Here is an 18,362-nt window from a genome sequence, read left to right on the forward strand (position 1 = left end):
TAGAGATAGTAATTCAAGTCCAGTGCAGTGGTCCTTGCCTTGAGTCCTAGCACTCAGAATACTGAGATAGGAGAATCACTTAAGTCCAGGAGTTCAAGGCTATGAAATATAGGCAAACCCGGTCTCAAATCTCCCACTTCACCTACTGAATCAGAAACTCTGTGGGTGGAACTCAGAAATCTGTTTTAACAGCCTCTGGCAATTCTGAAACACACTGAAGTTTGAGAACAACTGCTTTATAGGTGTTTTCTGCATTCAACCCAGCTTCTCTCAGTATACACTTGCTTGTGAGCATGTGTGTGTATATGGTCTCTCCTATCTTGCTGTGTTAGTCAGCTTTCAGTTACTACACCAAATACCTGAGGTAATAAATTTATTAAGTAAAGAAGGTTTATTTTGGCTCACAGTTTTGGAGGTTCTAGTCCATGATCAATTGGTCTTGTTGCTTTGGGTTCGTGATGAGTTAGAGCATGGTGGAATAAAGCTTCTCACCTCATGACCGGGACAAGAAAAAGAGAGGAAAGGAAAGGGGCTGGGTTCCAACCATCTCCTTCAAGAGCACATCTCCAGTGATCAGAAGACCTCCCATAAGTCCATACCTCTTAGTTTCCACCACTTCCCAAAAGCACCAAGCTGGGGACTAGGCCTTTAACACTTGGGTCTTTTGCAGACATTTAAGATCCACACTCTAGCGTGTACTTTCCACACGCTTATTAGAAGACCTAGATCAGATGACATCAGTCTCTTCCCCCACCTGGGCCTCCATTTTATGAAGCAGAATCCATCATTATCATTCAAGTTGAAAGCCTTCTCTGTATGATTACCTGCATCTAGAGCCATTTTCTCAGAAGAAGCAAAAAACTCAAGGCCTAGAAACCAGTCACAAAATGGGAATAGGGATCATGGAGACAAGAAATCCATATTCTAAGGTAGACATCCAGGAAAGAGGCTCTAGAATTTCCCTGAAGAAAGAAGGAATAGGAAGTGTTGAGTGCAGCCTCCTTTTCATGTCTGCTGTAGGCTGGCCAGACACTTGCCCCCACCTGGCAGCTGTTAGGTCTTCCTGATCCTCTTGTTTACTGGAGGGCTCACAGGAGAGGTGGGAGAGCTAAGCTGCTAAGGGGCTAAGGGAGTTAGACTAAACAAGCTCAGGCGAGTTGAGCCACTTGGGGCTCAGACCAGGCACCACAAACTAGGGAAAGGAATTGGGGGAATGAGGGCTGGGCCCTGGCTGGGCACAGAAAGGAGAGGTTGTGCCAGTCAGTGGGGACCAAGGAGGCAGAGCCCATCCCAACAGGGAGCAGAGACGTGGAGGCTGGGAGATAGATACTGAGAATGAAAGGACATCTGGGGACCAGAAAATAGGGACGAAAAAGATGAAGCCAGGGTGGACACCAGGAATGACAGAACAGAGGAAGGGAAGGAGACTAGCTAAAGTGGCAGTAGGGGTAATGCTGGGATAGAAGGCAGAATAAGTCAGGGCTCCACAGGGATTTAGATTAAAGGAGACAGAAGGATGCAGGCAGATGGAAGAGATGAACAAGGGGCCATGGGGGAACTAAAAGAAAAGGGGGACAGTTTCTGGGAGAGGACTAGAAGGGAGTGGAGAGAGATAGGAATGAGGACCAAGAAGTGGTGGAAAAAAAAGAACAGAGACAGACAGATTGTCAGGTTGCAGAGGAAGAATGGCGGCCAAAAAAACAACAAACAAAAAATAGAAATATTATCAACAGGAAGATGCTGGACCATGGGGTAAGACAGTCAGGCAGGCAAAGGACCTGGAGAGGTCGAATAGGAAAGGAAAAGGAAGGAAAGGAAATGACACAGAGTCAGAATTCCAGGATGCCACCCCCACCTCCTCTGCTCTGCATACACATTTTGGAACCCTGGAAGGCCAGTTTCACTCCTACTTCTGGCCCTTGCTATCTAGATCTTTAGTAATGGATCCAAGTCCTCAAAGCTATTCCTGGTGTATCTCCCACATTTATTTGACAAATATTTATCAAACACCTATTCTGCTCCAGGTACTGTGTTAGGCACAAGGGATACCTCAAGGACTTGGACGGTCTTCCCATCATCCTGGTCTACACAGAGCTTCTAGACTGATGGAGCATCAAATTACTGCCCTTAAGTCCAGGCAAGAGCAGATCTGCCCTGACCCTGTGCTTTAGAAGGATCCATGCTGGCAGTCCTCTGATACAGCCCCTTCCATAGTGTGAGAAGTCCAACACTCCTTCACCCATATTCCAGCCTTCTTAGAACCATACTCCAGATAGCTAGGAATTTCCTTTTCAAAGAGCCCAAGCTCACATCTAGGACCCACGTGGATTTCTTTCCATAGCTGGACACTACTGGTACACATATCTCTAAGTCAGTCAAGGGGCGACTGCTTGCAGGAGACTGTGGACAGAGCTAGGATGGGAAGATAGGAGGTTCACATGTTTATACACAGAGTTAGGCACAGTCCATTGGTATCAGGGGTGGGTGGAAAGAGAAGTGGTTCCAGCTGAGGGCCAGTGGCTAAAAGCTGCCTCTCCCCCAAATTTTCATGCACAACCCTGAGGATTCCAAACAAAATCCAAATATGAACCTGGTCTTCCAGAGCCGTATGAAGTATACATTTGTTGAGATATAAAAATAAAACATATTTTAGCTAGGTGTGGTGGCACACACCTGTAATCCCAGTAACCTGGGATGTTGAGGCAAGAGAATGCCAAGTTTGAGGTCAAACTTGGCAAATTAGTGAGACCCTGTCTCAAAAATAAAAAGTAAAAAGGGATAGGGAAGTGACTTAGTGGTAAAGCCCCCTTGTTTCAGTCGCCAGTACCACAAAAATAAAGAGAACTTTTTTCTTCTTTTTAATATATATATATATATTCGTAAATATATATGTATATATATTTAATATATATATTAGTTGTCAATGGACCTGTATTTTATTTATTTATATGTGGTGCTGAGAATCAAACTGAGTGCCTCACACATGCTAGGCAAGTGTTCTGCCACTGAGCCACAACCCCAGCTCTGAATAAAGAGAGTTTTTTTAACAAAGTTCTTAAAGTTTTTTTTTTTTAAATAAACCATTTTATTTAACAATTTGTTACCTTGCATTATACATTTTAAACATCTATTTTTTAAAAATATTTTTATCACCCTGCACAAAAATCAACTCACAATGGATCCAGGACCTTGAAATCAGACCAGAGACCCTGCATCTTATAGAAGGAAAAGTAGGTCCAAATCTTCAACTTGTTGGCTTAGGATCAGACTTCCTTAACAGGACTCCCATAGCACAAGAAATAAAAGCAAGAATCAATAACTGGGATAGATTCAAACTAAAAAGCTTTCTCTCAGCAAAGGAAACTATCAGCAATGTGAAGAGAGAGCCTACAGAGTGGGAGAATATCTTTGCCACTCATACTTCAGATAGAGCACTAATTTCCAGAATCTATAAAGAACTCAAAAAACTCTACACCAAGAATACAAATAACCCAATCAACAAATGGGCTAAGGATATGAACAGACGCTTCACAGAAGAAGATCTACAAGCAATCAACAGACATATGAAAAAATGTTCACCATCTTTAGTAATAAGAGAAATGCAAATCAAAACTACACTAAGATTCCATCTCACCCCAAATAGAATGGTGATTATCAAGAATACAAGCAACAATAGGTGTTGGAGAGGATGCGGGGGAAAAGGTACACTCATACATTGCTGGTGGGGCTGCAAATTAGTGCAGCCACTCTGGAAAGCAGTGTGGAGATTCCTTAGAAAACCTGGAATGGAACCACCATTTGACCCAGCTATCCCACTCCTCGGCCTATACCCAAAGGACTTAAAATCAGCATACTACAGAGATACAGCCACATCAATGTTCATAGCTGCTCAATTCACAATAGCCAGACTGTGGAACCAACCTAGATGTCCTTCAATTGATGAATGGATAAAGAAACTGTGGTATATATATACAATGGAATATTACTCAGCTACAAAGAATAATAAAATCATGGCATTTGCAGGCAACTGGATGAAATTGGAGAATATCATACTAAGTGAGATAAGCCAATCTCAAAAATCCAAAGGACTAATGATCTCATCGATAAGCGGATGATGACACATAATGGGGGGTGGGAGGGGGGCAAGAATGGAGGAAGGAGGGACTGTATAGAGGGAAAAGAGGGGTGGGAGGGGTGGGGGGGAAGGAAAAAATAACAGAATGAATCAAACCTCATTACCCTATGTCAATGTATGATTACGCAAATGGTATGCTGTTACTCCATGTACAAACAGAAACAACATGTATCCCATTTGTTTACAATAAAAATAAATTTAAAAAAATATTTTTAGTTTTAGATGGACACAACATCCTTATTTTATTTATTTTTTTATGTGGTGCTGAGAATTGAAACCAATGCCTCACACATTCTAGGTGAGTGCTCTACCACTGAGCCACAACCCCAGCCCCCATTTTAAACATTTAAACACAAGCTTCTGAGCCTTGATTTGTACTCTTGCCTCAGTCCCTACATATGTTAGGAGTGTGTCTACATAAAAAACTACCCCCATTTTATTTTTAGAAAAGGGGTGTCACTTTGGTACCCCAGCTGGCCTGGAATTTCTGTATTCAAGTAGTCCTCCCACCTCAGCCTCCCAAGGAGCTGGGACTGCAGGTGCAAACACACTTTAAAATGAGATGAGTGCCATGAGGGAGCAGAGCAGGCTGCTATGAGTTTTTATCTCATAATGGACTACTCTTCTAGGACATGGTCAGAGAGGGTTGAGGGCTCAGCCAGGGACAAGTTGCCTGAGGAAGGTCACATTAACCCGAGACTTAGTCAAGTGAATAAAAGTGACCATGCCTGGAAATGTGGAAAGATGAGGATTCCTTTGTAGAAACAGCACATGCAAAAACGCTGAGTCAGGAAGGAGGTAGACATGTTCAGGAAACGACATGTCCAGTGTAGCCAGAGAGCAGAAAGTAAGGAAAGTGAAGAATGGTGGTAAATGAAATTCGAGCACTCTGCAGGGGTCAGACCAAGGATTTGGGTCTAATTAAAAGTACCGAGAAGCTACTAAAGGTTTATAAGTGGAGATGTGATCAGAGCTGTATTTGAAAAGATCACTTTGGCATTTCAGGGAGACAGGCAAAATGGAATCAGAGAAGCTGGGCATGGTGGAGCACACCTGTAATACCAGCAACTCGGGAGGCTGAAGCAGGAGGATTGCCAGTTCAAACTCAGCCTTAGCAACTTAGTGAGGCACTAAGCAACTCAGCAAGACCCTATCTCTAATAAAATATAAAATATAAAAAAGAGCTGGGGATGTGACTTAGTGGTTAAGTGCCCCTGGGTTCAATCGCTGGTACCAAAAAATAAAAAAATTAAAGTCCAATTGGAGGAGACTGCATCCAAGTTGAGTTTGGGGACATCTTATACAGGTATCTATATCAGAATGTGGTAGTGTGGGAAGAGGCAGCTTATGACCACTGATCTGCAACTGGGACCACTTCTCTTTCTAACCCTGACACCATCTTGCACTTCAAGGGGCTCTGTCTGCAAACATGTGGTCAGTCCATCTGCCCATTCCAACCTGTGTACAAGTGGCTTATTGAAGGGGAGTGAGAGAAGCAGGACTGGAGAGAGAGGTGTAGGACTGCACTGCAATTGCAATCAACTGATCCCATAGGAGCTCTGGAGCTGCAATAGACCTTCTTTTTCTAAAAAATATTTCCTAATTGTAGATGGACATAATACCTTTATTTATTTTTATTTTATTTTATTTATTTATTTTTTGTGGTGCTGGGGATTGAACCCAGGGCCTTGTGCTTGCAAGGCCAGCACTCTACCAACCGAGCTATATCCCCAGCCCCACCTTTATTTATTTTTATGTGGTGCTGAGGATCAAACTCAGTGCCTCACACATGCTAGTAGAGCGTTCTACCACTGAGCTACAATCCCAGCCCCACAGTGAACCTTCTGAGTTGTCACAAATTGAGGCAAGGGGGTAGACCTTTGTACTGCTATAACAAACAGTCATTAGACACACACTGCCCCTGGGAAGGGGACAATGCATTTGGCAAGACAGATCTCTTTAGCCACAGGAAGTGCTCAAGGAAGTACAGTAGGTCCTCCTTATCGGCAGTTTTACTTTCCAAAGCTTTGGCTACCTATGGTTAACCATGGTCCAAAAATATTAAATGGTAAGCTCCTAAAATAAATAATTCATAAGTTTTAAAGTGCACACCATTCTGAGTAACATAATGAAATCTCACACCACCTGGCTCTGCTCCACCCAGGAGATGAATCATCCCCAGTCAGTGTATCCACACTGTATATGTACCTGCCCATTAGTCACTTAGTAGCCATCTCATGTATCAGATCGACTATTGTGGCATCACAGTACATGTGCAAGAGTGCCACATAGAAGTGATGCTGGCAGATGATCCTCCTGACATATTATCAGAAGGTCAGTAGGACCTAACACTATATTACAATACCTCACTTCATCTCATCACATAGGTATTGTAATATCTCACATCTTCACAAGAAGGTTAAGTACAATACAATGTGATATTTTGAGAAAGACCCCATTCACATAACTTTTATTATAGTATATTATTATAATTATTCTGTTATTATTAATCTCTTACCATGCCTAATAAATAAATTAAACTTTATCATAAGTACACATGTGTAGGAAAAACATGGTATATATAGGATTCAATACTATCTATGGCTTCAGGCATCCAGTGGTGATCTTGAAATGTATGCCCCTCAGTAAGTGGGGGCTCTGCTCAGTTGGAACTTACAGTCAATATTCAGCTGCTGTGATGTGCACAACAATCCTAAAAGGGGGTTGGTCAGTGCACCACAGTGTCCAGTACAGGGAATCTGTGAGATAGCAAAGGGATGGACCTAGACGGTATCTATCTAGGAAGCAGGAAACACCAACTAGGGCAAGTCTGGTCACACCCTGCCCTCTGGTGGTAATCCTTGGACACTGGGCCAGCTGGTGGGCCAGGCCAGGGGTGAAGAAGGAAATAAACAAGAGTGTGGCAAATCAGGGGGAATCAGCAATGCAAGGAAAGCCTCACATGAGCCCCTTGCTTGTTCTGCCCAAAACTAAAGAAGGAAGTAATGGTGGGGAAGGAGGATTTAGAAACGTACGGCTCATTCATTCTTTTCATTCAACTAACATGAATTTTAGGCCAGATACAGCTAGAAGACAGGACACAAACAAGACTAAGATTTGGGTCTATCTCTTTATGTAGGAGAAAAGAAGGCAAGTAGGGAGGTGGAGATAATAAAAGGGTTGTTAAGCCTAAGAGAAATAAACTAATTTTTATTAAATAATAAATTAAGGAGACAGTTAAGGATTACAATAGGAAGAAAGGAACCTTGATAATTAGAACCAGAAACTTGGATTTAGATTCCATCTTTCCTGCTGATGAGATATGTGATTTTGAGAAAATGACTTAACCTCTCTAAGCCTCAGTGTCCATATCTGTAAAATTGATTTGTTGTTAAGTTGAATGACACAGAGTCTAGCACCTGTTGTCCACACCGTAAACATTATTCCTCTCAACTTTCCAAAGTGAACTTAGATGAACAGTGGGGTGGGGGTAACTTAGTGTAGGGAGAGGGGAGGTGTTTGAGGGGCTGGAGGCCAAGAGATGTGTTGGAAGACATCACCTGCAACTAGGTGAGAGATAAGCCCTGGACTAAGTGACTATAGGGATAGAAACAGATTTGAGAGCTAATTGTGAAAAACAATCCAAAGGTCTCTAGTATCTGATTAGTTATAGAGGATAAGAAAAAGAAGTCTAGACTAATTTAGGTTTCCTCTGGGGCAACTGGCTAGATAGTGGTACCATTTGCTGAGATAAGGAAAAATGGGAACAGGCACATTATGAACAAGATGATGACCTTCAGAAGGTCAACAATGCTACCACCAACATGCATAAGTTTAGACCCAATGGGTGGCCAAGAGGCCGCTGTTTGCAGCAGGGTGAGTGTGGACAGACTTTGGATTCAGGGACTAGCAGGGAGAAGTCCAAATATATACATGAGTTTGAGTGGAAGCTGGAGCCTGAGTGGGAAGTGAGGACCAGCTGCAAGCCCACAGTTGGAAGCCAGCTCTTCTTATGTCACTATGTTCCAGCACAGAACTCAGAAATATGAGAATCAAGATTTTTTTTTCTATGGAAAGAGTCATAAATTCACTTAATATTAGTTTGAGCAAGAGAATAAATTTATTAATTCCTATAAATCAGGAATTCTTTGATCTCCATCCCTGTACTCTGCTTTCTATACGCTGGTTTCTGTCTCAAGCAGTCTCCTGCTTTGAGATGCCAAGCTGTCACCCAGCAGATCCAGGCTTATAATTCTACCAGCTCAACAGGCACAATAGAAGGAAAGCTTGGGCTGGGGATATGGCTCAGTTGGTAAAGTGCCTGTCTTGCAAGCACAAAGCCCTGGGTTCAATCCTCAGCACCGCAAAAAAAAAAAAGGAAAGCTCATTTCCAAAGTTTACAGAAAAAGTCCCAGAGAGGGATGTCATGCCAACACTTAAACATCCCTAATTACTAAGGCCAGATCAAGGAATATGTAAACTGACCAAGCTGAAAACCTACCCTTAAGAGGAGTGAGGTGATACCCACATCACCAAGCAGACTGAGGAGATTGCTCCCCAAAGGAAAATCAGGGTGCTAATATCATAAAGGGGAAAGAATACCAAGATATCTACCATGCACGTGTTGAGTTTGAAGTGTTGCTGCCTTTACAGTGGTAGATATCCAGTGGTCTCAGGTTAAAGAGAGATGTCTAAATGGAGACATGGCTTGAGAAATCACCCAAGGACTTTATGGTAGGCTGGGTGGGAGCAGATGAGTTTTGAGGGGGAGTGTGAAAAGAATGATCCCATCACGGAGTGTGAAAAGAAGACCAAGGAAGAGCTCCTGGGGTGGACAGGCACCACCATTTTGTAGTAAGGCAGAAAGGAACACTGACCATGAGGAAAAGAAACCGGATTTTAGGAGTTGAGGACTATGGGGACCTTAGCATTGGGGTCTTTGAAATTAGAAAAGCCTGGGGCTGGAAGTACAGGAAGGGCAATGCCCAACCCCCGAGCTTCTCCACGTCCAGTCTCCCGCCCACACACACACATACGTGGGCTCCTACCTGTGGCCTCACCCCTCATCCCTAGCTTGTTTGCCAAGCTGTCATTTAGTGACCGAGTCTCTCCGTTAGTCGTTAACTCCCGGGAGCAAGAGTCCTCAGAGTTACATCATGTGCAGAGCAACGTGGCTGATCAGGGGGCGGGGCCTCGTCGTAGGCGGGGCCCAGGAGCAAACCCAGTCCTCCAATGGGCGAGATGGGCTTAGGGGCTTGGATGCGAGGTTGGAACCACCGCGTCCAGGACCTGGGGTCCCCAGCCTCGGAGCCCGGGACCCAGGAATGGGCCTGCGGTAGGGGCGGAGAGAACCTGTTTGGTTCCGCCCCTGCGCCTGCCCGCCTCCTTTTTAAGCGCCTCCTGCCCAGCCTGGACTCCCGCTCTCTCCAACGCGCTCCCTCCTTCCCCGCCTTCCTTATCTCCCCGACTCGCAAGGTTCCTGTGGCCATCCCGCAGCCTCCGCCCAGGTGCCATGGCTGCTGTGTACCGCCCCGGCCTGCGGTGAGTGACCCCCAGCCCGGGGCCCACTCGCACTTCCCGCTGCTCTCACCCCCTCAGATTACCGTCTCCTAGTTCCTCATCCTAGGAAGGCAGGCAGGGCGACTGTTTCTCGATTCAGGTCTCACGCGCAGCGCGTGCCTCCCGGAGTCAGCCGCACTGGGTCTGCTGGTTCTAGTGCGCTCCTCCCCCTCCTTGCCTCGCTTGCCTGCCCGCGCCATCTCTGTATGACACTCTTAGAACTTCCTCCGGCTTCTAGCTCGCCCCTGAGGAGCTCACTGTCCGCGAATCTGCCTTTCCTTCCCAGATGTAACTTTCAGACCCCTGTCGGGATCCATTCCGCGCCCCAGGGTGTGGTGGAAAACAGTAGCGCCCAGGGAACAAGGGGCATGAGCGCCATGGGGCCTGAGCTCAAAGCTCCCTAAAGAAGGTGGAAGGTAAACATCCATTACGACCTCCCTGGGATTGGAACTTGGCGGGAAGCCCAGCACTGCCAGAGGGACCCTGGACCTGGGGAGGGAGGGACGCCAGACGGGAGTATGGGGCCAAGTTGCCTTCCTTTCTTACATGGCTGGCTTCTTCCTCAGTGCAGGCCTGGAGCTCCAGGCTTGTCCTGTCTGTCCTCCCCTTATACAGCCTCCTCTCTTCTCTATGGACCAAGCTTTTGTCTGAACTGATCCCATATTTCCCCCACAGCCGTTCTACTTGACCAGCCCATGTGGGTGGTCTACAGAGGATAGGAAAAAGGTCCCTCTTAGGGGACTGGAGGAGGATGTAGGGTGGTCTCACAAGAGATAACCTGAGTCAGGCTCCAAACAAGAAAAGGTCTCTTAAGGACTGTGCCTTTAAAATCAATGTGCAGGGAAAACTCTCCCAGGCAGGAACAGACCCAGGTCCCAGGAGCCCTTCTTCCCTGCCCTTAGGCCACACTGGGCATTCATCCTGCTCTGACCCCTGGAAATCACCCCAACTCCCACATCCATAGTCTGAGATTTTCCCTTCCCCAGGTGTATAGTCTCTTGAGTTTGAGCTTCCTGCCATCTGATGTTGCACTCTACCACCAAACCCCAAAGTTCTCTAGGCATGTGGTTTCTAGGAAAGCAAGCCAGGGGTGGCACAGCCTCAGGCCATCCTAGCATGTGGTGGGTTTCTGGTGGGCTAGGCCTTGGAATATAAGAAAACAATAACTAACCCCTCTTAGCCTTTGCTCTCTGGATCACTTCACCCTAGATCCCAGGCAATCAGAACAGACCCTGCTTCTCTCTCTCCCAGGGGCATGACAGTACAGACAATACAGTGACCTTGCTCTCCCGTGGCAAGGCAAGAACCCCAGCCAGTAACACTCATGCACCAGTGTTTAGCCTTTCACATAGTTCAGAAATACCTACCTAGTGGGAACATTTTATGCACTTTGTTGACACAGATAGACAGCAGCATATCTGTTTCCTAGAACCCCAACAAGCAGTCCCCTGTCTCTGTGTAAGAGCCCCAATCTAAGAACATGGCACTAGAAAAGGCCTGTACCACCTCACAGACCAGGGCCTTTTGCTTGAGGTTTTCACAGCCTTATAGCATTCACCCAGAAGAAAAAAAATTAAAACAGCTGCCACTTTAACTTATAAAAACTACACTTGAGAATGGAAAGAACATGCATGAGGATTCAAACACTAGTCACAGGAAACTTATCTGGCACAATTTCTTGACACTTGGGCTAAAGGGTACCTGCTCATTTATAAACATAGATCAGACATAGTGAAATATGGGTAAGGGCTATGTATGCAACAATATCAGCATGCCTACACATATACTTGTACAGCCAAGTGTGTGCCTTTATGCTCATTTGGTCATATTTGTCATTTGCTGACTAGGAGACACCCTCTTTAAACCTCATAAAGGTCACACAGGATGCATATGGCCTGAACACATCCCACGCACCAAACACAACTTGCTTTTCATGGCGCCTGCACCAAGACATGCTTTAGCACACTCCCCAGAAGCCCAAGCTTCTGCCACCCCCCAAGCATTTGTCTACCCTCCATGAAAGCAGCTGGCTTATTGTCTCCCTGTTTCTTCTCTTGCAGGCTTAGCTGGCATGGGCTGAGCCCTTGGTGTTGGTCATCATGCCGCACCATCCAGACCTTGCGTGTGCTCAGTGGAGATATGGGCCAGCTGCCTGCTAGAGTTCGAGACTTTGTGGAGCACAGTGCCCGCCTGTGCCAACCAGAGAGCATCCACATCTGTGATGGGACTGAGGCTGAGAATACTGCTACCCTAAACCTGCTGGAACAGCAGGGCCTCATCCGAAAGCTTTCCAAGTACAGTAACTGGTAAGCCCTGAGCTCAGCAACCCGCAGGATGGGGCAGCTGCTTGGATTGAGGTCACTTTTGGGTTTACCAAGACAAAATCAAATTGAATGATACCATCCTAATGGAAGGAGCAGAATGGGAACTGGGAATGATTGATGTTTTCATATTAAAGGCAGAAGTTGATACAAATAAAAGTCTTTGGGTTCCTGCCCCCCACACCAATTCATTGACCAGGGATAAAGGCTACCAGAGGGCTAAGGCCTTGAGAACCTCCTCTTGGATGGACAAACCTTGGAGGAAGGGATTGAGATGTGATTGGATAGTATCCAGAAAAAATAAAGTCAATAGAAGAACTGTAGACAAAATTGGACTTGAAAAAGTGGTTCTAGGAATGAAGGAGATCTGCTGGCCACCATCTTCCTAACAATCCCCTCTCCCTCAGCTGGCTGGCCCGCACAGACCCCAAGGATGTGGCACGAGTAGAGAGCAAGACGGTGATTGTAACTCCTTCTCAGCGGGACACGGTGCCCCTCCCAACTGGTGGGGCCCGTGGGCAGCTGGGCAACTGGATGTCCCCAGCTGAGTTCCAGCAAGCTGTCGATGAGAGGTTTCCGGGCTGCATGCAGGGTAACCAGGGCAGGGACACAGGCAGGGGCACTGAACGTATGGTCACGTTTGGAGCCCTTTATCCAGGTGATACTTTCCTCCACAGGCCGCACCATGTACGTGCTTCCATTCAGCATGGGTCCCGTGGGTTCCCCACTGTCCCGCATTGGGGTGCAGCTCACTGACTCAGCCTATGTGGTGGCAAGCATGCGTATTATGACCCGGCTGGGGACACCCGTGCTTCAGGCCCTAGGAGATGGAGACTTTGTCAAGTGTCTGCACTCTGTGGGTCAGCCCCTGACTGCACAAGGTGAGCACCTGCCCTGCCCAGGGGAGGACACAGAGGCCCTCTTGAACTCAGAACCCCAAACCCCACTCATCCACAGACCCTGAGAACCTGTCCTCCGCAATCCAGGTAGCGTTCTTGGCAAGCAGCGAGGCTGTGTTTGGAGAGCAGTTTGCACAAAGTTGAGAAAAGTCAGTCTCCTTGTCTAGTAAAGACACAAGAGCTGACAGTATTATGAGGCAGGGGGCTTGAGCCACTCGGGGCACCACCACTGCTCCCAAGTGTTTCTCCTGCCAATCCTTGATCCCTCCAGCCCCTGACTCCCCAGTTTTTTATGCCATTGCCAGCAGCCCTATGACCCCATTGTCCCCAGGGGAGCCGGTGAGCCAGTGGCCATGCAACCCAGAGAAAACCCTGATTGGTCATGTGCCTGACCAGCGGGAGATCGTCTCCTTCGGCAGCGGCTATGGTGGCAACTCCTTGCTGGGCAAGAAGTGCTTTGCCCTGCGCATCGCCTCTCGCCTGGCCAGGGATGAGGGCTGGCTGGCGGAGCACATGCTGGTGAGGGCCTGGTGAGGAACTGGGCAGTCATGGGGGGGTCAGGACAGGGGCAGGGCTTGGCTAGTCTGCCTCAGCCTTGCCTCCTTCCTGCCAGGTATCAGGCTGGTGGGCAGAGACTCTACCCAAATGCTTGAAGCTTTGGCCCCAGGCTGCTGAGCACTGCTACCCAAGCCTGGTGGCAGGGCAGTACACCTGTTCATGAATAAACATTGGTCCCCCCTTTCAACCCCTAGCTATGTTTCTCCTTATAAACCATGCCCTAATCTTTGGTGACCTCCTGTTCCTTCTGTCCCAATGCACAGATCCTAGGCATCACCAACCCTGCAGGGAAGAAGCGATACGTGGCAGCTGCCTTCCCCAGTGCCTGTGGCAAGACAAATCTGGCCATGATGCGGCCCTCACTGCCAGGCTGGAAAGTAGAGTGTGTGGGAGATGACATTGCCTGGATGAGGTTTGACAGTGAAGGTGAGGGGCACTCAGATCACACTCTCAGTTCTGGCTTTTACTGGAGGCCTCCAGTGTGAGCTTTGTCACTGAGAACCTGTTCCTGAACAGCTGACTCTGTCCCATACCTGAGGCAGGCCAACCACTGACAGACACAAAACCTTTCCACACTGGATCTAGTCCAGTTCTGGGTAGAGATGGGTACAGCAGGATCTTCTTCAGCCTTGCATCTCAATTTTTCCCTGGTTGGTCCTTCCTTTCTTTCACTTCTCCTCCTGACAGGTCGACTCCGGGCCATCAACCCTGAGAATGGTTTCTTCGGGGTGGCCCCTGGCACCTCTGCCACCACCAATCCCAATGCCATGGCCACAATCCAGAGTAACACTCTTTTCACCAATGTGGCTGAGACCAGTGATGGCGGTGTGTACTGGGAGGGCATTGACCAGCCTCTTCCACCTGGTGTCACTGTGACCTCCTGGCTTGGCAAACCCTGGAAACCTGGTATGTGGGGTAGGAAGTCATGACATAATCCAATCCCTTAATGATGCAAATCCTCCTCCACCATCCTCCATCTATCTTCTGGTCCTTTGGGAGGAAATTAATGAATACTTGCAGTTTCTAATCCCAGGTAAAATCTCAGGTCATGTCCCAACTCCACCAATCATTGGTTTGGAATTTGGCTAAATTTACTCCATGAAGTTTCCCCACCAGTTGAATGAGAATGTTTATTATAATACTCATCTCAAGATTGTTGGAGGATTGAATAACACATAAAAGGAGTTTATATACTGCTGAATATATAGTAAGTTTTTGATAATAAACTGGATTTAAAAACAAAAAAAGAGGAGGAAGGAATACTTGAAAATTGTTACAGAAGGAATTGGAGCACAATCCATAAAGTTTGACCCTTTAGGAAATAAGGAAGCCTGCTCCCTCTTCTGCCCAACTCTCCTCCTGCCACTTGGCTCCCACTGTCCCCCTGCATAATGGCCATTGTTTTTACTCTCTAAATACCAGTGTTGTTAGTCTCACCCTTCCCCTGTACTCTAACCTTTCTTCCCCACTAACTCAGCCTACCACTTTGGTGTTTCCCAGAAGCTAGTTTCTCAACCCTGTTATTTCCCAGGTGCCTCCCCCAGCCCTGCACTCTGGACCTTCTGCAGCTTTCTGACCTTCTGCAGTCGGAGCTCAGAGACCGAAAGGTCGAATCAGAGAAGCGTATGGCAGGAGAGGTGGCCTTGTGGTTGCTAAAACCTGTATTCAAGTTTGGCAGGCTGGTCTAGCAGGCACCCTCCTCATCTAATGGCCCTTCATTTTCCCTAACACCATCATTAAGCCCCATTTGGCCTTCCCAACCAATTGAGAAATCCAAGAAACTTTAATCTTTCCCCACAGGCTTCTTCCTCAACCCTTTCATCATCTCTGAATTTGGGGGTGTTAACTATGGTGTCTTGTTACCCAGCTTCAATTCTCAGAATAAATACCCTGTGCTAGGGTCCTATGCTGGCAGCTAATGAAGGATGGCTCTTATCTAAGAAAGTAGGCAGAAGTGGGTAGGACTGTTGGCCTTTTGGCTCTCTTGCTCCTCAGGTCTGATCAGCAACCTCCAGTAGAGAAGGCACTTTGCCCATTCAAGGTCCCCATGATGGTGCTTCACACATGTACCTGATATGGTCCAAAGCCCTCTCCAGTGCACCTGAAGGTGCCAGGTGATCAGGGCTTCTCAGGTTATACTGCCTGGGCTATCTGAGTTACTCTAGTCCTTGTGATTCTGTGAGGCTCTAAGCAGGCCCAGGGAAATCAACAAAATTATTCTGTGAGCTTTAAAATCAATTCCTGTTTGCATTTTGATAGCTCAGGAAGTTCTGTCATCCCTAGTTTGCTGACAGAAAATCAATTGTCTGAAACACAGAACTGACATTTTTCCCCTGGTAAATGTAGGTTTTGCTTTAGGTCTGGGAAATAATAATCCTATAAATAAAAACTTCACAGGGGAAAAATTATTATAATCTCACATCAGAATCTAACTCCATTCCCATGAGCCCTGGTCAATGCCAAGTAACTTTAGCTTGGAATAAACATTAGTGTGCCCTGCAGAACTCCAATTCCTCTTCCACTCTTTTCTCTGGCAGCACCATTATGAGAAATAACCAGACCTTTTTGGGCACAAGGGTGCACGCCTGTAATTCTAGCAATTCAGGAAGCCAAAGCAAGATAATAGAAATTTATAGGCCAGCTTTAGCAACTTATCAAGATCCTGGCTCAAAATTAAAAAAATACAAAGTTCTGGTAACGTAGCTCAGTAGTAGAGTGAGTGCTTGCCTAGCATGTGCAAGGCTCTGGGTTCAATCTCTAGTGCCAGGTGGAAAAAATATCTGCTCTTTTGGGGGAGATATCCTGGCTCCCTTCACCCTGTTTTTTACCACATAAGGCTGCAGATTACTTATGAGGCAAAAATAAATTGTGCAAGAGTGTATGCATGTGTGTGTGTGTTGGGGGTGGACATGACTTGGAAGTGATAGTATTTGTATTTCCTCTGCCAGGTGACAAGGAACCCTGTGCACATCCCAACTCTCGCTTTTGTGCCCCAGCTCGCCAGTGCCCTATCATGGACCCAGCCTGGGAGGCCCCAGAGGGCGTTCCCATTGATGCCATCATCTTTGGAGGCCGCAGACCCAAAGGTAACACATGGGCTCTGTGCCTTCTTGGTAAAGGCCTAGCTCTAAATTAGGGCTCACTGTCCTACACTTAAAGCTCAGGGAGCCTCAGCCGGGATCTCCACCTGTAACTCTCTGTCTCCAGAGTTTTTCCCTGGTGAATACAGACTTTGGAGGAAACACAGGGTCTGAAAATGGGATAGCTGAGGTCTTAGAAGAATGAGATTGTCATTACCAGAAGGGATGGAGTGAGGATCCAAAGAAAAGGGCTGTCTGTGACCCTGTTCTTTGTTGTTCTAGGGGTACCCCTGGTATATGAGGCCTTCAACTGGCGTCATGGGGTATTCGTGGGTAGCGCCATGCGCTCTGAATCCACTGCAGCAGCTGAACACAAAGGTAAGCACATTGCTCATCGCTTCCTTTCGTGTGTGCCCCCATCATCTTGTCTTTTTTTTTTTCTGTCTCCCTTTCTGAGTCAGACCTTCTTGCCCATCCCTGAAGAAGTGACTCCATCTCTTCCCACTTCTACCTTTCCCCAATTCTTCCTCTTGACTTTCTCTGAGGACATTCCATAACTGTGAACCTTTTAAACTTCTTCCAACTGGATGCAGTGTGCCCTACCCTTCCTTCCTTAAGAAAGGAAAATTCTTTACCCATCCTTCTTTTGCCCTAGGGAAGATCATCATGCATGATCCATTTGCCATGCGGCCCTTTTTTGGCTACAACTTTGGGCGCTACCTGGAACACTGGCTGAGTATGGAGGAGCACAAGGGGGCCAGGCTACCCCGCATCTTCCACGTCAACTGGTTCCGACGTGATGAGTCAGGTCACTTCCTATGGCCAGGCTTTGGTGACAATGCTCGGGTTCTAGACTGGATCTGCCGGCGATTAGAAGGGGAGGACAGTGCCCAAGAGACACCCATCGGGCTGGTGCCAAAAGAAGGAGCTCTGGATCTCAGAGGCCTTGGAGCCATAGACACCACTCAGCTGTTCTCACTTCCCAAGGACTTCTGGGAACAGGAGGTTCGTGACATTCGGACCTATCTGACAGAGCAAGTCAATGAGGATCTGCCCAAGGAAGTGTTGGCTGAGCTGGAAGCCCTGGAGGGACGTGTGCGTAGAATGTGACCTGAGGCCCCAGACTGGCAAGACAGCCCAGCACCAACATCTGGGAATAGGGAGCCCCAGGCTTGCAGAAAATATGAGTAGTTTGGTGTTAACTAACACCTGAGACCAGGCCCCAGACCTTCCCTATACACTGTCCAATAATAAGAAATGCTCATTTATTTTATACAACATTTGTACTGTTTTCATTTCCCACTTATCTTCACAGGTTTCCCTCTAACACCAATCTCATCCCCAGTCACTTAAGTGGGACGGGAACTCCTGGGAAAAGGTATTGCCCTCATGTATCCTGAGGTCTTAAAAAGTTGGAGGCCTGAGCTAATTCTTCAAGGTAGTCTCCAGAACTAAAATTCTTCATCTCCCACTCAGACATGCAGAAGCTTCTGTAGCCCCATTCTCCAGTGAACGTGGTTCTGGTGTTAGTTCTCAAACCTATACTTACTGGGTATGATGCAGAGGCCTGTAATCCAGCAACTCAGGAGACTAAAGCAGAAGGATCCCAAATTCAAAGCTAGACTCAGCAACTTAGTGAGACCCTGTCTCAAAATGAAAAATTAAAAGGACTGGGAGCCAGGCATGATAGTGCATGCCTGTAATCCCAGCAGCTAAGGTGGCTAAGGCAGGAGGATTGCGAGTTCAAAGCCAGTCTCAGCAACTTAGTGAGGCCCAAGAGGGCCTAAGCAACTCAGCAAGACCCTGTCTC

The 18,362-nt window shown here is 47.0% G+C and overlaps 1 protein-coding gene across 2 annotated transcripts; it reads left to right on the forward strand.

The window, feature by feature from the left end:
- Nucleotides 1-9,426: 9,426 nt before the first annotated feature.
- On the forward strand, nt 9,427-17,827 carry Pck2 (phosphoenolpyruvate carboxykinase 2, mitochondrial). Of its 2 annotated transcripts, XM_047542580.1 has the most exons (10): nt 9,427-9,676; nt 11,755-12,000; nt 12,423-12,607; nt 12,693-12,896; nt 13,246-13,433; nt 13,736-13,898; nt 14,160-14,378; nt 16,421-16,558; nt 16,835-16,930; nt 17,208-17,827. In XM_047542580.1, the coding sequence occupies exons 1-10, from the start codon at nt 9,648-9,650 to the stop codon at nt 17,660-17,662; spliced, it is 1,923 nt and encodes a 640-aa protein (XP_047398536.1). In that variant the 5' UTR covers nt 9,427-9,647; the 3' UTR covers nt 17,663-17,827. The 2 variants fall into 2 exon arrangements, with proteins under 2 accessions (XP_047398536.1, XP_047398535.1); XM_047542579.1 differs by lacking the exon at nt 14,160-14,378 and having other exon boundaries at nt 9,519-9,676.
- Nucleotides 17,828-18,362: the final 535 nt, after the last annotated feature.

The sequence above is a fragment of the Sciurus carolinensis genome, chromosome 2 (genome assembly GCF_902686445.1).
Source record: "Sciurus carolinensis chromosome 2, mSciCar1.2, whole genome shotgun sequence".
Taxonomy (NCBI): Eukaryota; Metazoa; Chordata; class Mammalia; order Rodentia; family Sciuridae; genus Sciurus; species Sciurus carolinensis.